Source organism: Lissotriton helveticus, chromosome 12, assembly GCF_964261635.1.
Source record: "Lissotriton helveticus chromosome 12, aLisHel1.1, whole genome shotgun sequence".
Lineage (NCBI taxonomy): Eukaryota > Metazoa > Chordata > Amphibia > Caudata > Salamandridae > Lissotriton > Lissotriton helveticus.
In genome coordinates, this window is record NC_136073.1 from 727026963 (window position 1) to 727052315 (window position 25353).

Sequence of the window (25353 nt, forward strand, 5' to 3'; positions counted from 1 at the left end):
AGGTGGGGGCTGTATCGCTCCTCGGAGAGGGTTCAGGAGACAGGAGCTTGAATCTGGTGTCCGGGCCCTTCTGAGGCCTAGAAACGGGGACATTTCAATGAATTAACGTGCACACTGTAAAACGTGGCAACATAGGCCTAATACTCGTTGCTTTCACGAGAACTGGAGACTGACATACTAGAGTTGGACACAACTATAATTGCGTCTTTAATCGATCATGAGGGGATACATATGCATATCGATCATGCACATATAACATAGGATGAGGAACACGTAGGCACATATAACATGGCAAAATTTACTTTTCCACATCTTAGGAGGACGCTCCTTTGGGGTTATGTGGTGCAGTGAGACCACCGCATGTGGAATGTCAGTCAGGGTTGAGGACATATAGGATTAGGTTTCCTATCGCTGGGCACGGTCCATGCACAGACTGGTGCAGACAAGCTTGCCTTTGGTTATACCTGCTGCGGGTCTGTGCTGCGACCACCGTTAAGGAGGATCCTGGGAGGGGAGTGATGCCACTTAATGTGCAGATGGTTGATGGGCGACCCATTGGTGCACTTCCTGTGTGGATGGATGGCGGGGGGAACGGCACCACTCTGCCCCCTTCAGATTAATAAGGTGTTTGTCTCATTGAGAGGTATTTGAATGCCCAGTGATAATGTGGCTTTATAGTTTAACTGGTTCAGGTTCTCTAATTGGATCAATCTGGTGCAGTTGGTTGCCCTTAATGTCCTAGAAAGAGTGAACCTACATTTAAAACAAAAGGACTGGTTGCTCAACATGGTAACGTGAACTAGTGCTTTTTGGGGCTGTTTTGCACATTGCCGAGTGAATACCTACTGGGACTCAGTACAGCAAATGGCTAAAGTTTGCCTCCAGATAGTTAACAATAAATATTGACCCTGTAAAGAGATGATTTGCAGACCCTAACTGACTCCTACAAAAAAACGCTTTACTGTGCTAGCAAAAATCTGTAGTTAAACATCATCTTTACAGCATCTGTGAGCCCTTTAAATCATTCCTTTTCATTTTGGCTGAAACGCTTTTAAGTTGTGCCAACATCCAGCTAGTTATCTGGAAAGTTGTGTTTTTGGTTAGAGTTGGGTTTTTAGCTGCATCCATGAGCTACAGGAGCTTTTCTGTAGTGAGCCTTACACTGTTTGTCCCTAAAGACAAAGTAGTCCTACCCAAAGCCCTTATGCGTTTTCATGTAAACCAAAAGATTTTGCTTCTTGTTTCACTAATCAGTCTTCTCATGCCAAGATAACGATTAGTCTCTTACCTGTCGGTTTAGTTTTGCAGCTTGAAGATCTTTCTGGATTCACTATGCTGTGCATTATTCCGTGGTCTAGTGGTTGGGTCCGGAATCGTAGTCTTTTCTTTGTTTTTTTTCCATAGCCCAGGTGGGCGTCAACGTCCCACCTTTTAGTGTCCTTCCGTGACGTCGGCACGCTTCCTGCGGAAGCTCCCACCCTTGGGCACCTTCTTCAGATTCTTTTTTTCTCATTTTGTGTCTTTGCGAATCCTTGGCGATGTTCAAGTAAGTTATTTAATCTGCTTTGTCGTTCAAGGTATCTGTTTCAGTATTGACCTTGTCTTTTACCACCTGATTCTCCAGCCTCATCTTTCTGGTGGAGGTGGGTGGGTTCGCTAGTGAATCCAGAAAGATCTTCAAGCTGCAAAACTACACCGACAGGTAAAAAACTATTTGTTTTGAAGCGTGAATCTTTCTGGATTCACTATGCTGTGCATAGACTTTGTAGCGGTTTGTTACTTTTGTGGCGGCTGGGTGGAAGATGAGCGTTGGCTGTTGAAGATATGTTGAAGCACTTTCTGTCCTACTTGTGCTTCCTTGGTCATTTGTACATCCTCACAGTAGTGCTTAGTGAACGTGTGCACTGAAGCCCATGTTGCCGCCAGGCAAATGTCTTGAATGGGTGTGTTAGCCAGGAAGGCTACCGTTGCTCCCTTTTTCCTAGTTGAGTGGGCACGCGCCCCCTCCGCTAGCTTTTGGTCTGCTTGTTTGTGGCAGAATTGAATAGTTTGTGCGATCCATCGTGCGATGGTCCCCTTTGTTACTAGCCTACCCAAGAAACTGCTTGCGAAGGACACAAAGAACTGTTTCGTCTTCCTGTGTTCCTTCGTTCTTTCTATATAGTGCATTACTGCCCTTCTAGCGTCCAGAGTGTGGACTGCCCTCTCTGCGCTTGTTGTTGGTTTTTTAAAGAAACTTGGTATTTGAACTGTTTGGTTGATGTGAAACCTCGACACCACCTTTGGCATGAAGTGTGGGTCCGTTCACATCACCACCCTATCATTGTGAATTTGGATGTAGGGTTCTTGTAGCGTTAGCGCCTGAAGTTCGCACACACTGCGCAGGGAGGTGATGGCCACCAAGAAGGCTGTTTTCATGTTAGCATTTGCAGGGAAGCCTTATGAATCGGTTCAAAAGGCGCCCTCCTGAGCTCTGTCAGGACTAGATTAAGGTTCCATGCTGGTGGCGGCATCCTTTTAGGAGGCGCGATCCTTTTTGCCCCTTCCATGAATCTCTTTACTATCTGTGACGTAAAGAAACTCTTTCCAGTCTCTCCTCTTGTGTAGGCCACAATTGCTGCCAGGTGTACCCTCAGCGAGGATGAGCTTAGCTTTGCCTTCAGCAGGTGCGTGAGGTACCTTAGCACTGTTGACTCCCTTGTCATTTTTCTGTGTAGCTTCTTCTTGCTGCACCATTGCGTGAACCTTCTCCAATTTGCCAACTAGCACTTTCGTGTGCTAGGCCTCCTTGCCTCTCGCAGTACCGCAGGGTGTTCTCCAGTAATCTCAGGTGCGCGAACTCTGTCTTCAGGAGCCATGCTGCTAGGCTGAGGCTCTCTGGTTCTGGGTGTAGTACCTCTCCGTTTTGCATGGACAGTAGGTCTTTTCTTCTCCCGAACTTGTGGGGTGCACCTTGTGCCATTTCCATTATCTGTGAGTACCATGTTTGCCTGGCCCATTGAGGTGCCACCAGGGTCAGAGTCATGTTGCTGGTCCTGCACTTGTTTAGTACTCTGTGTATCAGGGGTATCGGGGGGAAAAGCGTAAGCAAATGTCCTCGACCAGCTAATCCATAGGGCATTCCCCAGGGAACCTTCCCCTGGTTGCCTGGAGGAGAAGCTTTGGCATTTTGCATTCTGGTGTGTTGCAAATAGGTCTATAGTCGGTGTTCCCCACCTTCTGAATAGCCTTAGCGTTTCCTGTGCATTGAGCTCCCACTCGTGGGACTCCGATGTCTGTCTGCTGAGCCAGTCTGCCTCCACATTGTCTTTCCCTGGTAGGTGTATGGCTAGCAGGTCTATCTTTAGTGGGATGGCCCATCTCCATATCTCCTGCGCTAGGTTCGATAGCGGCGGAGATTGCGTTCCTCCCTGCTTGTTGATGTAGAACATCGTCGTCTTGTTGTCCGTCTTGATCAACACTCTCTGGCTGTACAATTTTGTCTGGAAGGCTTTCAGGGCGAGTAACACGGTCTTCAGTTCTAGGTAGTTGATGTGTTTGACTGCATCCACTGGAGTCCACAGACCCTTCACCGTGAGCTTGCTCATGTGCGCTCCCCATCCCTTCTGGGATGCGTCTGTGGTGATGGTCACCTTTGGGGTTGGTGGTGTTAGAGGCTTTCCCTTTGTTACGTTCTCCATGTTCCACCACGACATCTCCTTCACTGCGTGCATTACAACCACTAGATCTTCCCAACTCCCTGTAGCTTGTGACCATTGTTCTTGCAGCCCTTCTTGGAATGGTCTCATGTGGAAGCGTACATTTGGTACCAGATGTATGCATGAGGCCATCATGCCCATGACCTTGCTCGCTGTCCTCACTGTCCGAGCTCGCCCCTTCTGGTAGAGGCGCGTCTCCTTCAGTAGCGCCTGTGGATATCGGAAGATCTGTAGTGATGACCGATGAACCACGATTGGGTCAGTGGCAGAAACCTCGGTCTTCTTAACCCAAAGCTGACAGTGGTGACCGATGCATCAATCCTGGGTTGGGGCAGCCATCTGAGTGAGGTGGAGATCAGAAGAATCTGGTTTCCTGCGGAGTCTCCGCCCCACATCAGTTTGTTGGAGTTGAGAACAGCTCCACTTGGCATTGAAAGCCTTCCTCCAATCTACTGCTTCAGCTTCTCCCAGACAACACTACCGCCATGTGGTACTGCAACAAACAGGGTGGAGTGGGGTCATAGCTCCTGTGCCAGGAGGTCCTGCGTCTCTGGACATGTCTGGAAGGTTAGGACATTTTCCTGATCGTACAACATCTGATGTACTCTCTGATTGTCAGGGTGGACAAATTTAGCCATCGTTGCCTTGCAGTTCACGAATGGCGTCTCCGTCCAGAGGTGGTGCAAGGTCTCTGCTGCAACTGTGAAGAACCTCGATTAAATGTATTCACTGCCACCGAAAATGCAAAATGTTAACACTTCTGCGTGTTGCAGTTTCCAAGGCATGGCTCACTTGTTTAGAGACGCATTTTATGTCGACTGGGACTCAGGACTCCTGCCTGCCTGTCTTACCGCTGATATACTAATTCTGCCTCGAGTTCTGAAGATCAGGACAGACAGGGCCTAAGTTATTTTAGTGTCTTTGGATTGGACACGAATGGTATGGTATCCCGAACTCCTGAGCATGAGCATCGTTCCACTGATCAGGCTCCCCCCTTCTGGAGGATATCCTGTTGCAGCAAAAAGGCTGGGTGCTATTCCCGGATCTGTGCACACCCATGCCTTCCTGCAAGAAGACTGAGCGAGGCAGTTGAGAGTATTCAGTTTCCCTCCCGAAGTATGTACGGTCAACTTGGTATTCAGGCGTCCATCAACAAAAACTGTATACGCCTACTGTTGAGACAGGCTTGTGACTTGGTGCTCTAAAAACCACTTTCTGCTCCTCTTCTGAATTGTTGTTCTTTGTTTTGTCATTGGCCTGCAAGGACTTGCTCTGGGGACAGTTAAGGGGTATCTTTCAGCCATCTCTGCTTTCTTGTGGTTGCTGGACCAACCCTCCCTGTTTGTCACTCATTGTGAAACATTTTCTGAAAGGACTTCAGCTGTTTCTCGCTAAACCTTTTGTTATGCCCCAATGGGGTCTTAATTTAGCTTGAACCTATTTGATATGTTCCCCCTTTGAACCTATGCTTGGCTGCCCTCTAAGATCTAACCTGGACATCTGTCAAGCTGCTACATGGGCTTCTTTGAATACGTTTACTAAACACTACTGCCTGGACCGGGCCGTTGTGATGGGGACTTTGCCTTTTTGGTCTTTCAGGATTTTTTGCTCTGCACCAATTTACAGACCTACGTCTAGGGAGGTATTACTTTGTTATCCTTTCTAAGGGAAGAAATATGCATACACAAGTCTTTATCAGATGAACAAGTTACTACATTCTGTAAAATCTGGAACAGATTCTATCTAGCCACTGATTCCTTACTGACATCCTCCCCGTTCTACGAACTAGGCTCTTCCACTTAGAAAGATAATTGTACGCCCTTATAATCTACACACTGGTTTCACAGCCTTCTGCCGTGGCTCTGTGCTTCTGGTGCAAAAATAATCGCGTAAAAAAACAGATTTTAGTGCGCTGGAGTGACATCACACATGTCACATCTGGGATGGATGATGCATACGTAGAGACTACCACGCCACCTACCGGCGCCCAGCGGGTACTGCTCTGGATTTCTGGTGCCAGTCTGCCACCTGTGAAATATTTTAAGGTAAGGAATCCGCAACTAGATTGATAGTCTTTACCAGATAAGACGTTGCCAAAGTTAAGTTACCGGTTGCCATTTTTTAAGGTAAATGTAACTCGTTACTAAAGGGTCTTGGGCCGAAAGAGATTAAATGTACTGTTTTCATTTTTTCACTACAGGGCTATCTTCCCCCGACTAAGAATGGCGTTGAGCCAAAGCGACCAAGCCAGCCAATCAAAATATCGCCACTCATAAGACTCACGTCAAACCTTCCTAATACCATTGTGGTCAACTGGTCGTCTGAGTTTGGCCGAGTAAGTGCTGAGATGAATATCCACATTTCCTTTATTATCTGATGTTTTCTAAGAAATGTCACACTGTCATTCTTACTATGAAGCTTTGCCGAACATAAATAAGGAACATGGTTGAACAAATTATGGATGGGAAAATAGGCAAATTATGGTGTGTGTTGTAGGATTAAAAGAAAATTGTGTGAAACATTTTTTGGTTATTTATTGTAGCATTTTAACAATTGCAGGTATTGAAAGTGAATCACAAAGTTTTAGAAGCTAGTAGAGAAAATTGCATAGACTCAGCAGATACTAATTACAAACCGGTATTATTTTTTCTTGTGGAAAGCATGGACACACTGTACATTTTACATTACCACTCTGAGTAAAATAGTTTTGTTAAACATGAATAACGTGGCACTTAGCAAAAATCAAACCTACTCATAAGCTTTTTTAAAAAGCCATATTATTTGTTCTTGAAAATCTTATTTTAAAACACATATTTATAACCAAGAACCCCAGAACTCGAACACTCTAATAAGGGTGTACATAACGACAATTTATTGTGGAATATGGATATTGTGGGACAAATCTCATTGTAGAAATTGAAAGTGCAACCAAAGAAAAATAAGTAATGTACTAACTGCAAATATTGAATGAATTTGATGTTTAGGAACCATATTTGTAGAGCAGAAGGGTTGTCTGGATCTGTAAAAAGTACTTTAAGTCTTTAAGGTTGAGGGTTAGAATTTATGAGGCCATTCAGAGTGTTACTGAGCTGAGTGTGCTCAGAATGTACCTAAAAGTATTTTGGTAGTTGGCTGATGGAGTGGTGACTTTATAGAGGTAGTTCCTTCCCAAAAAAGGAATCTGAAATGGCAAATTAACTTAACAATTAAAAAAAAAAAAAGAAAAAGTCGTGGTAGTGTTCCTTTATTTTGGCTGTCTGTTTTTTAAACACTTAATAATAAAATACTGTTGTAATCATTGTGATAATGATTTCTTGGTAATGTGGATGGTGGTAATTGTTCAGCTGTTGCCAAGAGATCTGTCGCTCAACAAGGTTGCTCCATAATGTATTAGAATTTTTGCTCAACTTTGTCATTCCAACTCGGGTGATATAAAGGCCATAGCTGTACACAAAGCTATAAAGTCAAAACTACATTGATAAAAGTAGCTAAAGCATTGCTTAAAAAAAGAGAACAGCTAGAACCTCAAAACACTGAAAAAGTATAGCAAAAGGACGAAAATAAGAAAGCATATTTATTGGTATGAAATGTTTGTGGGCCTAACTGGTATATAATAAACCAGACCTAAAATATAGACTACAAGTTCATATCTGCCACTCTTAAGCACCGATCAGATGTAAACAAGAATATATATCAGAAGCAATATCTTTGATTTGGTGGAGTAGGACTTTGAAGGGAAGAAGGGGTGTTGAGGGTAGTTATGCAAAAAATCCTTTTAATTTTGTCCTCTCTGTAATTAAGTGGCTGTTAATTGCCTTCTTTACAGTTCTAGGCATAGGTAGCAGGAGGGAAATAAAAAATGGTATTGTCCTCCAGGTAAGGTTAAGAAGTCTATTATTACCCCCCCAACAAAATTACCTGAGTGAAATGGGAGAAGGAGCTGCACCTCTACTGAAGACTAATAACTGCCCTATTCACCTACTGCTATATTCCTGCTTCTTCTGCTGTTTCAGACTTGTCTCTCTGGGCTCATATCCTGGCAATGATCAATAACCGATATTGCATAGAGGGCAGGAAAATACCTCCTCTTTGCCAATTGTTTAGTGATTGGAACCAATACAGAGCATTTACACAAGTGACTGAAAGAAATGTGCACCTCCTATACCTAAAGGACTACTCTCAGAACGGATAAAGAAGTCTTCTCCTTAAACTACTTCTTCTAAAGCAAGATGGAACACTAAGACTCCTCCTGACCCTATGAACTCTGAAGTGCTATGCGTGCATTCTGTATTTATGGATGACAACTCTTCACAAAGTGATTCCTGTGTTAGACCAGGAAAGGTCTTGAGGTGTATGATAACCCTCCCCTTCAAGGATGTCTACTTCCGTATTCAAGTGCTTGTGGTTCCTTACAGGTGCCTAGGTTAGTGGCACACATTATCAGTACATGGGTTCCTCAGTTGGGATAAAGTCTGATCCAAGAGTGTTTACCAAATGTTTGTTTGAGGTGGTGGATCATTTATGACACCAAATACATTCAAGTATAGCCATATCCGGAAGAGTGGTTGGAAAAAGGGCAGACTTGTTGAACTTGAGAAGTTGGCCTGCTATATGCTGACCACTAGTTATAGTGGGCACCTTGTACCATTCCAAACAACGCTTATTGATGATTAGGTTAAAGACAACCTTTAAAGAAAGCTATCCTAGTGGTAGCTGTGGAGATCAGCCTTCAGGCTACGCCTTGAAGGAAGGTAAAGCAGCGTGTATTACCAGTCTATAACCTCCTGAATGACCAAATGAAAGGAGAACCACGCAAGGTATATATATCAAATATATGTATTTATTACTAAACACTCTCTACTAACCTCTTTATGAGATTAGAGAACAAAGCACACAATGTTAAATCACCAGAACGACAGTAAATAGCACAACGCACAGTGGGCCCCAGGGGAAGACCAAACCATATACTAAGAAAGTGGTATAACAACCACAACTTGACTAGACACCGTGCCTAGAGCACGTAGAATCGCTGGGACCCCAAGTAACCACCCAAGTTAGTGACACAGGGGACCCACGGGGACGAGTGCAGTGTGAGAACACAGCCGCAAGCTCCGTACATCTCTATGGGAAAGTCGCGGTTGGAATTTTTAAGTTTAAGAACACTTAGGAGAGGACTTTGAGCAAACCCTTTCAGACTTGAAAGGTTCTAAGGCCAGCACCCATGTGAGCACCGGAGTACTTGTGTTAACTAACCCAGGAAAGCTGGGTACATAGGTGTAAAATGGTGTCGGGAATCTTCGTCCTTTTTAATGGCGTGATACTGGAAAGTGCTGCTGCGTGAAGAGGAAAAGGGTCCGGTGTGATCCAAGCCTGGATCGAAGCTGAGAAGAACCTGAAAGCAGAGGGGACAAAGTCTGGGTCACTTGCCAGTGACCAGGGGCTCGGTAGACGAATGCCCACCGATGTCGGGTGCTTCAGGTGAGAAGAGGTGAAGCTTGACTCTGCAGCCATGGGGAACAGGGGACGTCAACGATGACCAAAGTCCACAGGCGAGCTGTCCCACGAAAGATGTAGAGTGCTGCGCGGTCAGTGTCCGGATTGAACACCAACAAACCTTGGCAACTGCAACCCACGCGGTCAGAGAAAAGATGCTTCGGGGAGGACCAGCAAAGTCCTGGGGACTCCCCAAGCGATGAAGAGTTGGGGCACCTCTGGAGCAGCCAGGTAAGCCCACTGAAAGTTAAAGTTGCCTTCACAGAGACCCACAGGCCAACGAACCAGGGATCACAAAGGGACCTTGAGAGGAATCGCAAAATACCGGCCCACGGAACACTCGTGGAGTGTAGGCCGGTAATCTTCAGTGGAATCACTGCCCGGGGTCTGGACTACAAGTAGCCCAAAGCACAGCTTCAGGGGTCGCCGGAAAGCAGATGCTTCTGCAAATGGACATGATGCCCAGGGGTTCGGCTTGCACGGTCCCCACGAGGGATACGGGTCTCAGGTTTGCTGAGCACACTAGTCGACCTCGGGGACACTTGGAATCCCACCGCCTGTATTGCAAAATCCTTCGGAGTCCTCAGGAGTTTCGGAGTTGCAAACCGGTCAGATGCGTCTTTGGTGCCTGCTTAGCAGGAGAGTAACTCCTTTACTCCAAGTGAGATTCTTCAGTCATCCAACGCAGTATAGATAGTCGAAGTACTTGGTTTCTGTAGCAGAGTTTCTGATAGATACATCTGCCGTGTGGATTCCTCACCTTGTGAATATCCCCTTGCGTCAGCAACATTCGGAAATTCTTTTCGTAGCTTCGCGCCGACGTGGACTTGGACGTCATAGAGGCACGGCATCGCTCGCGACTCCGCTGACGTCACCGACGCCTATAATAGGCCCACGTTTGGCCCAGATAAATGTAAAGTCCTGTAGCCAGGGGTTCCTATGTTATACCCAAGGAAGGGGTGGGACATACTCTAGGGACCCACCTATAGGAGGGTCAGGACAGAGGGGTGGCTACACCCGTGTCCTTTGTCCAGTTTCGCGCCAGAGCAGGAGCAAATGGCTCCTGCAACCTGTTTGAGCTGGACTATGCACAGGGACACCAAATGTGCCCCAATGCAGACATCAAAGCACTCTGAGTGCACCCACCCAGCCCCAATACATTAACCCCTTCCATGCAGTACAGTGCTCCTGTGCTCATGACGAGCTCAGCTCGTCATGACCACACCTGTTTTTATTGCTGTCCAGCACAGCAAAGGAATATGTGCAGCATCCATGTGGTTAAAGCCTGTCTGGGAGGTGGTTACACCTCCCTGTGACAGGAAACCTATTGTCCAGCCTTCCCCGGCCTGAGATTCGTCCAGCAGCATGAGGGCAGACTCGTGTCGGTGGCTGGCAGCATCCATCTTGTGATGCCAGAGTTGAGAGAGCTGGTACCGGGTGTACCGGTGTAGTCATATTTCTCCCTCTAGGAGGGTCGAATCATACCTCCCACACCAGTTACTGATGTGAAGGTATGATTCCAAGGTGTTTGACACCAAACACAACAGTTTTCTGTGTAGCCCTTTTAAAGTTCACATTTACAGCGAGATGATAATGCACTTAAGAGTATATGGTATGGCTGCATCACAGCACAACCGCGGAGAATAGAGTTTGATGGCTGCAGAAGAGCTCTGCTCATGCACGGGCACCCTCTCACATAAAACCCAACACCCTGCCTTCAGGATTGATAAGGCCTGCCATAGGGGTGACTAATAGGTTTATATGTGCATTGATATGGTAGATATAGTGAACCAATATCTAAGTAAGTTGTTCATGCACCACTTTACACAGGTTGCAGTAGCAGACCTGTGGGGTCAATTTGAGTGGCCTTTCAGGGGTGGCATAATACGTGCTGCAGCCCCTGGGAGGCCTCTTGGGTACCTATGCCCTAGGTACATAGTATACCATTGACAAGGGACTTATAAGGGTACCCCAGAATCCAATCTGGAGTGTACCTAAAGTACAAGCAATCAGTTTATAAGAGAGAGCAGCTAGGCTGGGGTCCTGAATAGCGGGATCCCAGTTGGACTAAGTCGAAAACAGTGAAACATCCGCAAACAGTGGTGGTCACTATAAGAAGCAGATCCTACTCTCCTACATGAATGATAAGCCTAGTCAAAGTAAACTATTCAATTGAATCCACAGTCTGTACTGTACCATAGTTGTTTTAAAGTCTGACCTTCACCTACAACCAATCCAGAATTTCCTTGCTGATAGTTAGAATTTCACAGAAGCAAAAGTAGGTTCAAGCATTGATTGTGATTCCCGTTACATTCCACATAGTCTCTGCCTGTAAGGAACGTGATGTCATGAGGGGAGGAGGGTAGGGGCAAGAATTATGACTTGTATAGTTCTGGAACCCAGTGCAAGGCAGCACATGGGCCAAGTCCAGAAGTCACATTCATATCAGTTGTGACATACAGGCAAGTTGTGGGAAGGCTCAGGTCTGAGCACAAGCTTCAAAGATGGAATAATCAGAATTACTTTGCTATGCAGAGTTATAGCTGCTAGAGATGATAAATGCAGATACCTCCAAGGAAGGATGGGGACCACCAAGCAAGACCTGTCGGCGCAGAGAAAGTGCCCCCCTAAAGAGGATCAACCACAGGTCAGTCCCTCAAACTGAAGAGTCACGTTGGTGCAAGTAGCATTTGAGACTTACCTGTTTTACAATGGGCGGTTGATATACACAGGCAACAAGACAGCCAAGTCTTATTTATAGACACAGGAAAGTATGCTGTTGCTGATCACAGCCAACCGCTTTTACTTTAGTCCACCATAAAAAACTGAAATGACTGCATGGAATAGTTCTTTTTGAGCAGGCAAGACTAATCCCAATACCGAATAGTAACCAACAACACTGAACTACCCTTTAACCTTGGGTTTCGGAGCAGCGTGGTGCCAGATGTAAATTTATTCGACACCTCATCAGGGGTAGTAAGCGCTAAATAAATGTAATTACACTTAGTCTTAAACAAGTTGTGATACTGCAATACCAGCACTGGATTGCAACAAAATATATTACAGTTGAATCGATAATAGAACATTCTGTAAACGGACTGTTGCAAGGACGCATCATTTTCGTTTGTGAATTTAGAAGTGCAGGGTTTGTAATTGAAACTGTTGCACACATTCAGAACTAACTGTTATTAGGGTGTTCCCAAAATAGAATTTCGATGCTCTTCCATCCTTCCTGTTTGGATGATTTACAACCCCAGGGCTGATGTCACTCGAAGGCAAATATTTGTTCTATCAGTTAAAAGTTTAGTAGTCTCTACTTATAAATGATTGGAAAGTCAGGGAGTTCCTGAAAGGCCAACAGTAATGTTTTATCTCGTACAAAGGGGCTTACCTTCATTTGTAGTCTGTTAGGTTGAAAATGCAAGACCTATAGATCTCCAACTTCCTTCATCTGTCACCTCTGTAGTACTGCCACCAGACTGTAAACTGCTTTGGCTTCTAGTTTCATTGAGTCCCTGCCTTCTGTCATACTATCTAATTCCCTACTGTATTTACCTATATCTCTAACTCCTCTTATCGAACCCATTTTTGCCTTATCACTGGTACAACTACCTCATAGGGCTCTCACTGAATCCCCATCTTTTTCAGCTGACCTTTCCTCCCGGGCCCTGCCGCTTACTAAATCATTTTGTGTCTCATTCCAGAGCACACATGATTATTGTAGTGTATTTTTTTATCACCAGTACAGCCTCCTAGGCACAACCAACAGCTCAGCCTGGATAGACCAGGATGCCTGCTGCATGTTGCTAATCCAAGTTAGGTTTGTGCCTGAAGATTAGACTGGATGGTCTGGTGCGGATAGAGGGAGTCCTAAGCAACTTGGATGATTAAAGTTTGTAGGGGCATTGACTTGAAATATCCCTTTTCTCTTCCTGGTCTGTGCACAGAATTAAGAGCACAAAACATTTAGTAACATAAGGTGGAAGTAGCACATACCCCCAGGAGGTGATGTCCCTTGGGTACACTGACTCAATAATGCAGAGTCATATTTTTATGTTGAATTTTCAGTAATTGTAGCAAATTGAATGTCAAGGTGTGTATCATGCTTTTTAAGACAGCCTGTAATGCATTATCATTCCCCAGTGGCTCGCAGATTCTTTCAAAACTAAGTACTTTACAAGTATAGTCCCTCCCTTGGCAGTTCTATACATAGAGAATGATCGTGTCACAGTTTGTTAAACAGCCGTAGACTTTTTAACTAAAGGTAAATAAATATTCCTCTTCCCTAAGAATAGTCTCCACTATAGGCACATCCAGAAAATTTTGATAAAGAGTTTGTTTGGTTTAAGTAAACACTAATACATTCTACAGACTTTCATTTTAGAAATTATATACACATTTAAAAAAAAAAAAGAAAACGTTATCGTAAAACCAATGCAAGATTACTGTAGGAAATCCACATTTACTGTGTGGTCACCCCGAATTTTCATCTTTTGCTAGACCCTATATTTTTTGCTTGATTTAGAACTCTGGATGTTTACTCCTGGTTAGCAGGAGTAAAACTGCCTGTGCACCCTCTTTAAACATGGTTGAATTGGCCTAATCATAATTGTCAGCTTTAACTTGTCCCTAACCTGTAATGTAGAAAGCGTACCCATGGCCAGGAAGTTACATGCTACTAGTAGACTGCTGGACCTATTGCGCCATCCACTACAGTGGCCGGACACACATGAATCTCAGGCCAACTATGTGTAGCTTGACCGCCGCATTGTAAACCCTTCAGTACTACCTATCCAAATTTCTATTTTGGACTGGCAAATAAAATTTCCTTTTAAATATTAATAAGTAAATCAATCAATATATTTGTAGAGTACTACGTGTCACCCGTGAAGATTTCCAGGCGCTGGCAGGGTGCAGGTGATTAGCCGAATGGCCAGGTCTTTAGGGACTTTCGGAACTCTGGAAGGTATTGGAAGGTTTTTGGATGAAAGTGTATCTCGTTCCATGTCATCTCTGCTAGGTAGAAGAGGGAATGACCTCCACATCTGTTACATCGGATGCAGGGGTGAGGGATGGAGAAAGGGACGTGGAGCGGAGGTGTCTAGTGGGCTAATGGAAGTTCAGGTGGTGGTTCAATAAGCAGGTCAAGCAGTTGTATAGGGCCTTGTATGCATGGGTCAGGAGCCTGAACTGGCATCTCTTCTGTACAGGGAGCCAGTGGTGTTCTTTGAGGTAGGCGGTGATGTGGGTTCGTCTAGGGAGATCCATGATGAGTTAAACTGCGGCGTTCTGTATGGTTTGTAGTCGTCGGAGGTGAGCTGCGCTCCTTCGTAGAGAGAATTGCTGTAGTCCAGTTGGCTGGAGATGAGGTTCTGGGTGATGGTGCGTTTAGAGCTTTGGGTTATCAGTGTGAATATCTTACGAAGCATGCAGAGGATGAAGAAGTAGGAATGGGAGACGGATTCGACCCGAATCGTCGTGGTTAGCTTCTTGTCCAGTATGATGCCTAGGTTCCTAGTGTGGTTTATGGAGATAGGAGTAGATCTGAGGGCGTGCAGGATGTGTCCCAAGAGGCGCTTATGTTTCAGAAAATCATTACCTCTGTCTTGTTCGTGTTGAGTTTCAGGCAATTGTTCATCATCCTGTTGGCGATGTCTTTCATGCAGCTGTGGAAAGTGATCTTGATGTTAGTGGTATCTTCGGAGAGAGAGCATGAGTTGTGTGCCGTCTGCATAGGATATGATGTTGAGTCTGTGGGTTTTAGCAATGCTGGCCAGAGGTGTCATATAAGTGTTGAAGAAGGTGGGCCTGAGTGAGGACCCTTGGAGCCCTCCACAGATGAATTTCTTGGGTTCGGAGGTGAAGGCGGACTTTTTGCATTCTTCCGGTGAGGAAAGAGACAATCTATTAGAGAGCGGGCCCTTGGATGCCTATGTTGTGCAGCCTTGTGATGAGTGTGTGGTGTGAGACCATATCAAAGGCTTCTGAGAGGTCTAGGAGGATCAGAGCCTCAGTCTCTCCTCGGCCGAGTAGGGCTCGGATGTTGTTGGTAGGTGTAATGAAGCCTGTCTCAGTGCTGTGGTTGCTGCAAAATCTGGATTGGAAGGAATTAAGTAGGAGGTTCGGTTTGGGGTGTGAGAAGAGTTGTTGGTTGATGGCTTTTTCTAATATTTTGGCCGGGAACAGGAGCAGGGAGATCGATCTGTAGTTGTTGAGTTTGCAGGGGTCTGCCAATGATTTCAATGGGTCTGTGTGTTTCCAGTCCTCAGGGAAGTGGCTGTGGCAATTGTGGTGTTGAACAAAGGGATGAGTATGTGACTGATTCTGGCTTGGCTTAGGTTGAAGATGTGAAGAGGGCATGTGTCGGTTTAGGCCATTGAGTGAACCGACTTTATGATGGAGTCCTGTGGGGCGAGCTGGTTCCATTCGGTTAGTGGAATGTCGGTGGTGGTAGCGAGGTCGTTGTGTTGCTTGAAGAAGTCTGTTGACTTTGGCTGGATTTTTTTGTTCTGGAAGTTTCTGTGGATGTTGGCAATCTTGTTGTGGAAGAAGCTTGGAAGGTTGTCCAAAAGTTCCTGTACCAGGGTAATGTTTGTTGCATCTGAGGGGTTGGAGAATTCTTGGACAATGTTAAAGAGTTCTTTGCTGTTTTGTGGCGCTTAATTCATCACTTTCTAGGCCTTGTACCCAACATGATTGGGTTCATGGTATTTTAAAGTGTGACATTGAAAATTAATAATACCATGTCCCTACAATAATGACATGACCTTACAATATTTCACTATTGCTTGCCTACATGTCCTAATGCAAATAAAAATGCTAATACTGTATCTGTATCATCCTGTGACACCACACTGTCAAATCCTGCTTGACAAATCTGTTTACCCAAATGTAACACTTGGGGTTCACTTGAAAGGGAGAGAACAGAATACCAAAACAGTACTTGTAGATTACGTGCTTGGTTGCTGAAGGACCCTGCTTGTGTCCTAGAAGACACCTGTCTCTGTTGGGGGCACAGTACCTGTTTCAAACTGGAATTTAGTGTTAGATGTGGGAGGGCACAAAAAATACCATAGTTTACTCCAGACAGGTCCTCAGAGCCCAGGTTTAGTGTTGCTGAAAATGCTGTGACAAATAGCATATTGGACATGTGTGCAGTGGCAAACAGGAACTACTGAAAAATTGGGTAGGGTTGGCCCCTGGAAACCTTTACCCCATTGGTTACGGAGTGGCCAGGAGTCACTAGGCACACACTAGCTAACTGGGCCATCCTCCGGGTCTCTCCTCACAACACTTTCTGGTCCTGCTGAAGATCAGAAGAGGAGTGGACCTCCAATTTGTGACCTTGGAGGAGCCCAGGAGTACTGGACCAACTCTTGTACACAGAAGAAAGAAGTGGTCTCCAAGGGTCAGTTGGCTGACCACAAATGTGGCTACAGGGATACACCATGCTGCAAGAGAGCTTTTCCTGGAAGTACCCAGCTGACTAGTGGCACCTGTACCAGGACAAGCCATGCTGTTGGTCTCTGCCTGACACCCTGTGAGAATCTAAGTAACTCCAATGTGGTCCTGTGGGCGGCCTTAGAAGTGTAATCCTGTGGTGGATTAGAGTTTAATAGACTAGGGGCCCGATTTTTATAACGGCAGGTGGCCCGCTGGTCCGCCATGAGAACAGAGTAAATTACTCTGTCCCCATGACTGACAGATCACCCACCACATTTATAAAAGATCGCCAAGCAGGTGGTCATTTATAAAGGCATTGGGAGGAACCGCTGTCACAGCAGTTTCTGTCAATGCATTTTGCTCTTTGCTACAGGGCAGGGTCGCAAGGATGCAGCCTTGTAGCAAACCATATTTTTTCTTTCTTTTCATAAAGAAAATCTTTTTTTTTAGCAGAAAAAGTAATGCTCCCATTGCTACAGGAGTCTATTGTCCTGGCGGAGGCTTAACTATTTTACTGTTGCGGCAGAGTATACATACCAGCCATCCATAATTTGGGCCCTAAGTCGGAAGGTAAAATCTTTGACCAAGTTGGTGTATCTGACCGCCCCACGATTGTCAGCCTGAAATTGCGTCTAGATCCTGGTGTACCTCAGCCATAGACTATCATTGGTGCCTAGTGTATTCAGCGCTATTCTTACTTCACACTGTAAACATTTGTATATCCGGTTCCTCTTAATAGATTTTTTTCAATTTGTGCATTACATTTTACTCTGATTTTCTAATTCGTTTGGGATTTCTATTGTTGTGCTCTTTTGACTTAATTATTGTTTTGGTACTTTACAAATACTTCACACATTACCCTCAGTTAAGCCTGTCTGCTCTGTCTCATATGTACCAGGGGATTAAGCTCAGGTTAATTTAGTGAGTTTGAAGGTTCACCCTGACAAGGGTTGTGATTATTTAATGAGATGGGTAGTCTCCCACCCCAAATTTTAATCCGATTTCTTAATATTGAAAATGACTTAATTAATATTTTGTACATTTTAACTTGCCAGTTAATTCCAAATCCATATAGTACCAAAGAATTAATCAACGGTAAAAAAGTTTTACATCGTAATAAATGTTCTGACTTTTCTTTATCAAAAGAACATAATTGACATTGTCGACGTCATCCTAATAATTCTTTCAGGATGTAGTCCCAGCTCTATACAGTATTTACTTGGATCTAGCTCAAGATACTTTTTATGTGCTGTGTTTTGACTTCATGTAATTATAATTGTAATCTACAAGCTGGGCCAAAGAGTTATTTTTAGTTTTTACTAGCAAGGAAACAAAACAGTTTGCCAGAAACATAGTATCGCTTCAAACATCTGCCTTATTGAATGTTTTGGTAGTAATAGAAGGCATTTAGGTATTACTACCATTGATTGGCATCACTGTTGTACAGACTTTGTCCAGTGGTGAAAAGGTAGACTTTTAAGCTTCTCTTTACTATATATTCTTTAAAAGTCTTGAAATGCAACTTCAAATGCTTGACAAAATGTAACTATAATAGATGCATTCTATGATATGCTTCTACTTTCACATCACTTAATATGAAGTTGAAAAAGGTGTTCACAAAATGCTGTGCAGTGAATACATTCACTTTTGTTAAAATAGCACAGATTCCACTTAGAGGCAATATTTTTTTTCTTCGTTCTTTGTTTTCCACAGAACTACTCTCTCTCCGTGTACCTTGTGAAACAGCTCACATCAGTCACTCTTCTACAGAAGTTAAGGTCCAAGGGAATCCGAAATCCTGACCACTCCCGGGCCCTAAGTGAGTACATATCCTTTTTAGGCTTTTATTGTGATTGAATAGAAGTAATTTAGCATAGCTTTATCAGATTCCTCGTTGAAAATACTAACTCTTTCCTATGTTTCCCTTCTCTGTAACAAAGGTAACAGTAAAGTGCTTTAAGATGTGCCAATGTTGTGTCTTTCCTAGTGTCATTAACCTGACCATCTGCTGATTAAATTGTTGTTTTCTAGAATTTCACTTGGGTATTGCCTTTTATAATCTTGTGTTACATTCTCAACGGTAAGTAGCACAACGCAAGTAGTTGTCTATTAAGGGATCTTCATTAGAATCCATAAACACCCTCTGCCTGTGTGCAGAACATTGTTTATAACGAGACGAAGCTCTTAACCAAAATGTATTTCATTCTCAGTCTTGTGAAGGCATTCTTTACAACTCTGTTGTAAAGTTCAGCTGTATAGTTCTTCAAGCCTTATACACTTTCCAGGACCCTTTCTACCAATAAACATATGTGCTTCACTGGAAACTATTCTGCCATAGGGGCAGCACCTAGCAAATTCCTCCCAATCCTTGTCCAAGTGTCATGTTTGCTTCTTTCCCAACTGCACCTGGCTTGCCCCAGTCTTCTTCCTTAAAGGCGCACATCAAAGCCCTATCAAGGTCTAGAACAGAGCCGAACGCATGTCTGCATAGACATATTGTCCAACTCAAACAGTGAGGTGTCTTAAATACCACACTATGCAATATTGCTATTCATAACTACATAAAGGATATTTGTCAATTGATTAAGTGTGATTGGACCCTAGATGATCAATCTTAAAAGTGGTAAACAAAATGTATTTCAAATCATTCCTTTAGGAGTTTCTTGTTCATGCCTCTTTGCCAGGTGTGCACAGATCGATTCTCTGCTAAAGAACTGACCTAAGAGCATGTTACATTTATGACAAAATTCCAAGGACTTTTATTAAAAGAGGTTGCTATCCAAACTAATGATACGTTGGCTACTCCAAACTACTTTTCATACACCTGTCGAAGCACAAAGATTTGTGGGGTGGTGGACATTTCTCACATTTAAAGGGAACTCCCTCCTCTCAATACAATTACACCTTTATGGTGACCATCTTTGAAACTGTCTTTGAAAAATCCAGTAAATCTCTGAAAGCAAAACGGATGACCATCAGCCATGATAAACTGACCAAACATTGAACATTGTATCCGTTCCTTCTATTCGTCCCTTCAACCCAGACTTTCAAAACTTTCGGCAACCTCTGCCCTTCAGAAATACAGGATTTAAAAAAACATTCTGTATTGAAAAATAAAAAAAGCATAGCAGTAAAAAGCAACGCACTGCTAACTCTTCAGCTTCTGACTTGGCCCCACCACCACCCAGTAAAAAATGCTCTCATGTGAAACTCAAGACCCAGTCGTAGATCTGCAGCTGTGTGCACTAACAAGAATTATAATGATGGCTTTTTTGTTGTTTATTTGTTTTAGTCAAAGAGAAGCTTACAGCTGATCCTGACAGCGAGATTGCAACAACAAGTTTACGAGTTTCTCTTATGTGTCCGGTGAGAAATGCTGATTTCTTAAAATAGATTGTAGTAGATTGCAGCTTGTAGGTGCTGTAACCACCAGCAGAGCGGTTAAGATGGCCCTTCGCTGTGCTGTAGGGTATGCAGCCAAAGTCAGCCCTCTGTCTTTCCTCGTTCCATGCAGTCCTACCTCTTCTCCGGTCCCCTTCTTCTCTCACTTAGCTCACCCTGCTCTTCTCTTATTCACCCCTCACTTGATAACAACACTCTCCTTGCACCCCCATGTGTTCCTTCCTTGCTTGAATCCCATCTACTCTTTCTTAACTTAAATCTTCTTCAGCAGGAGCCCCCCACTTTAGCATGACTAGTCTTATCACCTGAAATGTGGTGCTGACCAGTCTGTCTTCTGTGATGAGGGTTGAGTGGCAGCAGCTCAGATCACTAGAGTGCCTGAAGGAATCTGGGAGCTCCCCTTGCAGCACCTGTCTTACATGCCTTTCCAGCAATTCAGCAAAGTAAAAAAGATGCTGGAAATGCACGTAAGATGTGGACACCTTTCTGTGCATTTAAATGTGACTCTACCTCAGTTCACTGGTGCACAGTTTATCGACTTCTGAAAGACGAAAGGCCCGTTTTTTCTCCTGTGCGCTTGATATTCAAATCTGTGATTTGCTAGGTAGTATCAAATTCTGACCTTGGATAATTCATAAGCCCTCGTATCTATGATAGCATTATGTTTGCAGTAAACCTTAACATTTAGAATTGACAAATTATCACATTTTAGAAATGCCTCAATACATATTCTGATAAAAACTTTTTTGTGGGCCCCGTATCTGAGGGCTCCAACAAATGTAATCTGTTTATTCCCCTAACTTGAAATGGAGAGTCCTGCTGTGGAGGGTATTGTTTTCAGTCAGCATGGCAGCGCTTTAATCCCATAAGATAAAATACCTTGGTTTATTTGATTTGATTACATACATAACTGTAGTTCTACTTGAATGCGTGTCCTGCCATATTTTCATTTTGCTGACACTAAATGTTTAATTAAATTAATTGCTTTGGGTTTATGTTATGTACAGTCTATGCCCACCATTATCCATGCAATTAATACAATTCTACCTGAACAAATGTAGTTTTGTAAGAATAACCTTACCACTGTTTTGTGATCCCAATACACAAGAGTGCTTTCTTGTGGGGCTTACTCTATCTGTGATGTGTTTGTTTCCACAGCCATATTGGCTTTTCTTAACTCCTGCACTTGGCCTCTTGCTTTTTAGGTCAAAGCCTACTAGGCAAAACAGCTGTAATGTTGCAAAGTCATATTGGGGACACTGAAAGCTAGCTTACCTCGGAATGCATTCTGCCCATTGGTTACCACTGATTTTGTGTAGCTCACATTTGCTTGCTTTCTATTCTCTGGCTTTATTTTAGGCCATTCAGCATGTCTTTTTTTGCTCATGTGGAGCATAACCTGTTTTCCACCTCTCTGACTGGCTCCTTGTGGTCTTCCATGAGTGCTTGCTTCCAGTGAACTCTTTTTTTTTTTTTTGGAGCCAGCCAATTGCTTACCATTCATTGGCTTCATTGTCCCTGTTATTTGCTGCCTTCTAATTGGCTGTGCATGCTAATACCTCTTCCTGTTATTTCGTTTGGAGCATATACCAAGTAGCAATTGATTTAGTTTGATCAGTGTCCCTCCACTGTCAGTAAACTGCTAGCTGTGATTCAGATACTACTTTCTTTATTCTGTCCGTGTTGCTTCTCCCCTTCCCACTCCCCCCTTCGTTCTTCCCAGCACTAGATGTTTACATAGATTGTAGGTGGAGAGAATCAGTAGTATATTGTAATGCATTTATATAGCCTTACCCTCACCCCCCCCTTTCTTTTTCTTTAAATTCTTTTTATTATAGCCAATCAGCAATACATATCATTTATATCATGAGCAAGAGATATGGGCTACAGTAAATCAAACGCAATCATGCAATATATAACAGGGGCTTTCGATAGTCACATCATCGATTAATGTTGATGGTGGGATACAAATATTTCCTCTATACAAGTTCCACGGCCCCCATAGTTTACCCCACTTCCTGAGACACCCTCTGGCCACATATACTGACTTTTCCCGGAACATACACCAGTCCAGATCCTCCTTCCATTTGTCAAGCCGTGGCGGTTGGTGAGCTCCCCAATGTTGTGCTATATTTCTGTTAGCCACCATCAGCACCAGGCTCACCCACTGCTTAGTTTGAAGGGTGAGGTCCTTCGGCTCCTAAATGTTTAGAAGGCATCTGCGAGCTTCAGTCTGCAAGTCGGCTGTGAGCACTTTCTGGAGTGTGTGGTGTATGGCACGCTATGATTGCCACTTCCCTCGGGGAAAAGACCGCTGTTTGCCAGTCTTCTTCATCTAATTCAATGCCGTCTTTAACACATTTGTCCTTAAGGGACTGGAGTGTGTGTGGGGGGGGGGGGGGTCTTCCATGTTTTTTATCAGTTTTTTGTCAATCAGTGAAATAGTCCTCTCGGGAAGATGGCCTTCCAGTATCCTATCCTCGAGGGGAGTTAAGTCAGGAGGGGAGGATCCACTAACAAGGTCTGTCTCGAGTGCGTGTCGGATCTGCAAATATCTATAGTACTCAGTGCCGGCCAGTTTGTACTGCTGTTGGAGAGCGGCAAAAGAGGGAATAGTGCCTTTGTCCCAGAGGTCCTTAATCTGGGAGATACCAGTAAGATCCCACTTATCAAACCCTTTTGTTCTCCAGAGGCTTCCCAGCTTTTGGGAATTCCAAAGGGGAGTAGCCAATGTGAGCCTGCGGTCCCACCCCAAGTGTTTGGTCACGTCATGCCAAACTTGAATTGAGTGCGTGGTCTGGCCTGTAAGGGGGTACCTACGGGGTTTGGAGTATAGTACTCTACCAAAGTCCCCACCCGGGAGGAGCCATCTAGCCATAGCATATCCCTGGTCATCAGGGCGACCATACGTCCCCTGGTTGATTGCCGCCAGGTGCGCTGCCCAGTAATATTTCTTAATATCAAGAAGACTGATGCCGCCATCATACCAGTTGAGGGTGAGTTTTGTTAGTGCTATCCGAGGCTTCCCGTCCCATAGAAGAGTTCTTTGTAGGGTTTCTATCTCTTTAAAGTATGATTTGGGGACTGGGTCCATTGCGTTCTGGAGGGCGTAGAGAAAGCATGGTAGAGCCATCATTTTATAAAGAACGGCTTTACCAAGTAAGGAAAGAGGCAAGGCTTCCTAATGACTAATATCACTCTTTAATCTCTGGATAGGTGGCAGAAGATTATGCGTGAATCGGAGCGTTGCATTCAATGTAATGAAGATGCCAAGGTACCGAAAGCCATCAATGGCAATTTGAATCGGGCAGTCTTTCGGGAGGGCTAGCGATTCGCCGTGTAAGACGTATATCACAGACTTAGTGTAATTTATAGTTAATCCAGAATACCTCTCGAAGATAGCAAGGATGTCAAATAAGCATATCAAAGAGACCTTCGGAGAGGTCAAGTACAGCAGCACGTCATCTGCATATAGTAATATTCTATCCTCCCAGTCTGGGGCCCAGTGTATACCGTGAATCGTTGGATCTTTGCGAATCCCTGCCGCCAGCGGCTCCAAGGCCAGAGCAAAGAGGAGTGGCGATGGCGGACACCCTTGGCGCGTTCCACGGCCGAGCTGAAATATTCCTGATTTGCGATTATTCACTGCGACTTGGTCCATAGGCATAGTATATAACAGCCGGACCCAGTTTACCAACTGGGATCCGAAACCCAACTTGTTCATAACTGCAAAGAGATAAGGCCACTGCACCATGTCAAACGCCATGGTAGCGTCGAGGGACACCAGGACTGCGGGTTCCAAGATAGTAGGCACTCTACCCAACACTCCGTGGAGCCGACGCAAGTTTAGGGCGGTATTGCGGTGAGACATGAAACCGGATTGGTTGGGATGCACTAGGATATCAATTACTTTGACCAGCTGTATTGCGAGCATTTTAGCTAGGATGTTAGGTTCAGCATTAAGAAGCGATATTGGTCTATAGGATGTGCAAAGAGTTTTCGGTTTGCTCTCTTTATGGATAACCACAATATTAGCGGTCCTCTGGTCTATGGGAAGAGCCCCTTTGTCTCTACTCTCCATTAGCATTGAATGCAGGTAGGGAGCTATCTTGTCTGGTCGCAGCTTGTACAGTTCGATCGGGATACCATTAGGGCCGGAAGCTTTACCTGACTTAAGCGCTTGTATTGACTGGGCCACCTCTTCGATCGAGAAGGCGGACTCCAGGTACTCACGGTTCTTGTCAGCCAGGGTTGGGAGCACAATATCTTGCAGCAGGGCGACATTGTCTCCCTCTGTGTATTGGTCCTCAGTTCTGTAAACTCTGATAGTGCTCCGCAAACCGGTCTGCTATACGCTGGGGATCTGTGATAGGGTCACCATTTACTTCGTTAAGTTCAGGTACCAGTCGTGAAGCCCACTCCTTCCTATCCAACCATGCAATCAATTTCCCGGCTTTGTCCCCATGCTCATAAAGTCTACTCTGCAGTTCCCTCCCCTGTGTCTTGGCCCTATCTGTCGCTACACTTCTGTATTCGTCCTGTTTTAAGCTAAATAAGTGTATTGTTTCCAGGGACACTTTGTGCTCCAGTTATTCCTCCAGCTTAGCACTGCGTCTTCCACCGCCTCCAGGTCCCTCTGTTTCTCTCTTTATCTTACCCACAATGAGGGATAATGCTTCCCATGAACCACTGATTTATAGGCTTCCCATAGTGTCTGAGCTGATTCCACCGATCCCTCATTTTCCTGGAAATAATGATCTGTGGTGTGGTTTAATTTCTTATGGATGTTAGGGTCACGGTAATTTCAAGGGTTAATGGGAGCAATTCTCCCTGCACTAATATGCCACAAGACCAGTCTCATCTAGACAGGAGAGTGGTCGGAGATGCCACTGCCCAGATGGCGAACCTCACAGACTTCAAAAGCCTGTGCCGCTGGGACCAATATATAATCTATACAGGATAGACTGATGGACCCCGGATCGGAAGTATACTGTACTCTATCAGGGTTATTTATCCTCCATACATCTACGAGCACCACTGCTTCAAGAAAGTTGGAGAGCCACTGCTGCGCTGGCCTGATGTCCCGCGGGGGATGGTGATCTAGCTCCCAGGACACCACTGAATTAAAATTCCCCCTACAATTAGGACAATTAGGAGACCCGGTGGGAGTGTCTGCAGCACCACACCTAAATATTTATAAGTCTCACTCTGAAGGCCAGGAGGGACATATACAGAGATGTACGTGATAGTACGACCCTCCTATTGCCCTGATATTCCCACATATCTACCCCTGCTATCGGTCCATGCAGACAGCGCT

General features: G+C 44.5%; 1 protein-coding gene across 2 annotated transcripts in view; it reads left to right on the top strand.

Annotated features, from left to right (window-relative positions):
• PIAS3 (protein inhibitor of activated STAT 3) overlaps window positions 1-25353 on the top strand; it is a 324307-nt gene that overhangs the window by 167763 nt on the left and 131191 nt on the right. For both annotated transcript variants that reach the window (XM_078670587.1, XM_078670585.1), the window contains exons 6-8: window positions 5899-6033; window positions 18348-18453; window positions 19927-20000. In XM_078670587.1, the coding sequence (XP_078526713.1) occupies window positions 5899-6033; window positions 18348-18453; window positions 19927-20000 (315 nt within the window). The remainder of the gene's footprint in view (window positions 1-5898; window positions 6034-18347; window positions 18454-19926; window positions 20001-25353) is intronic.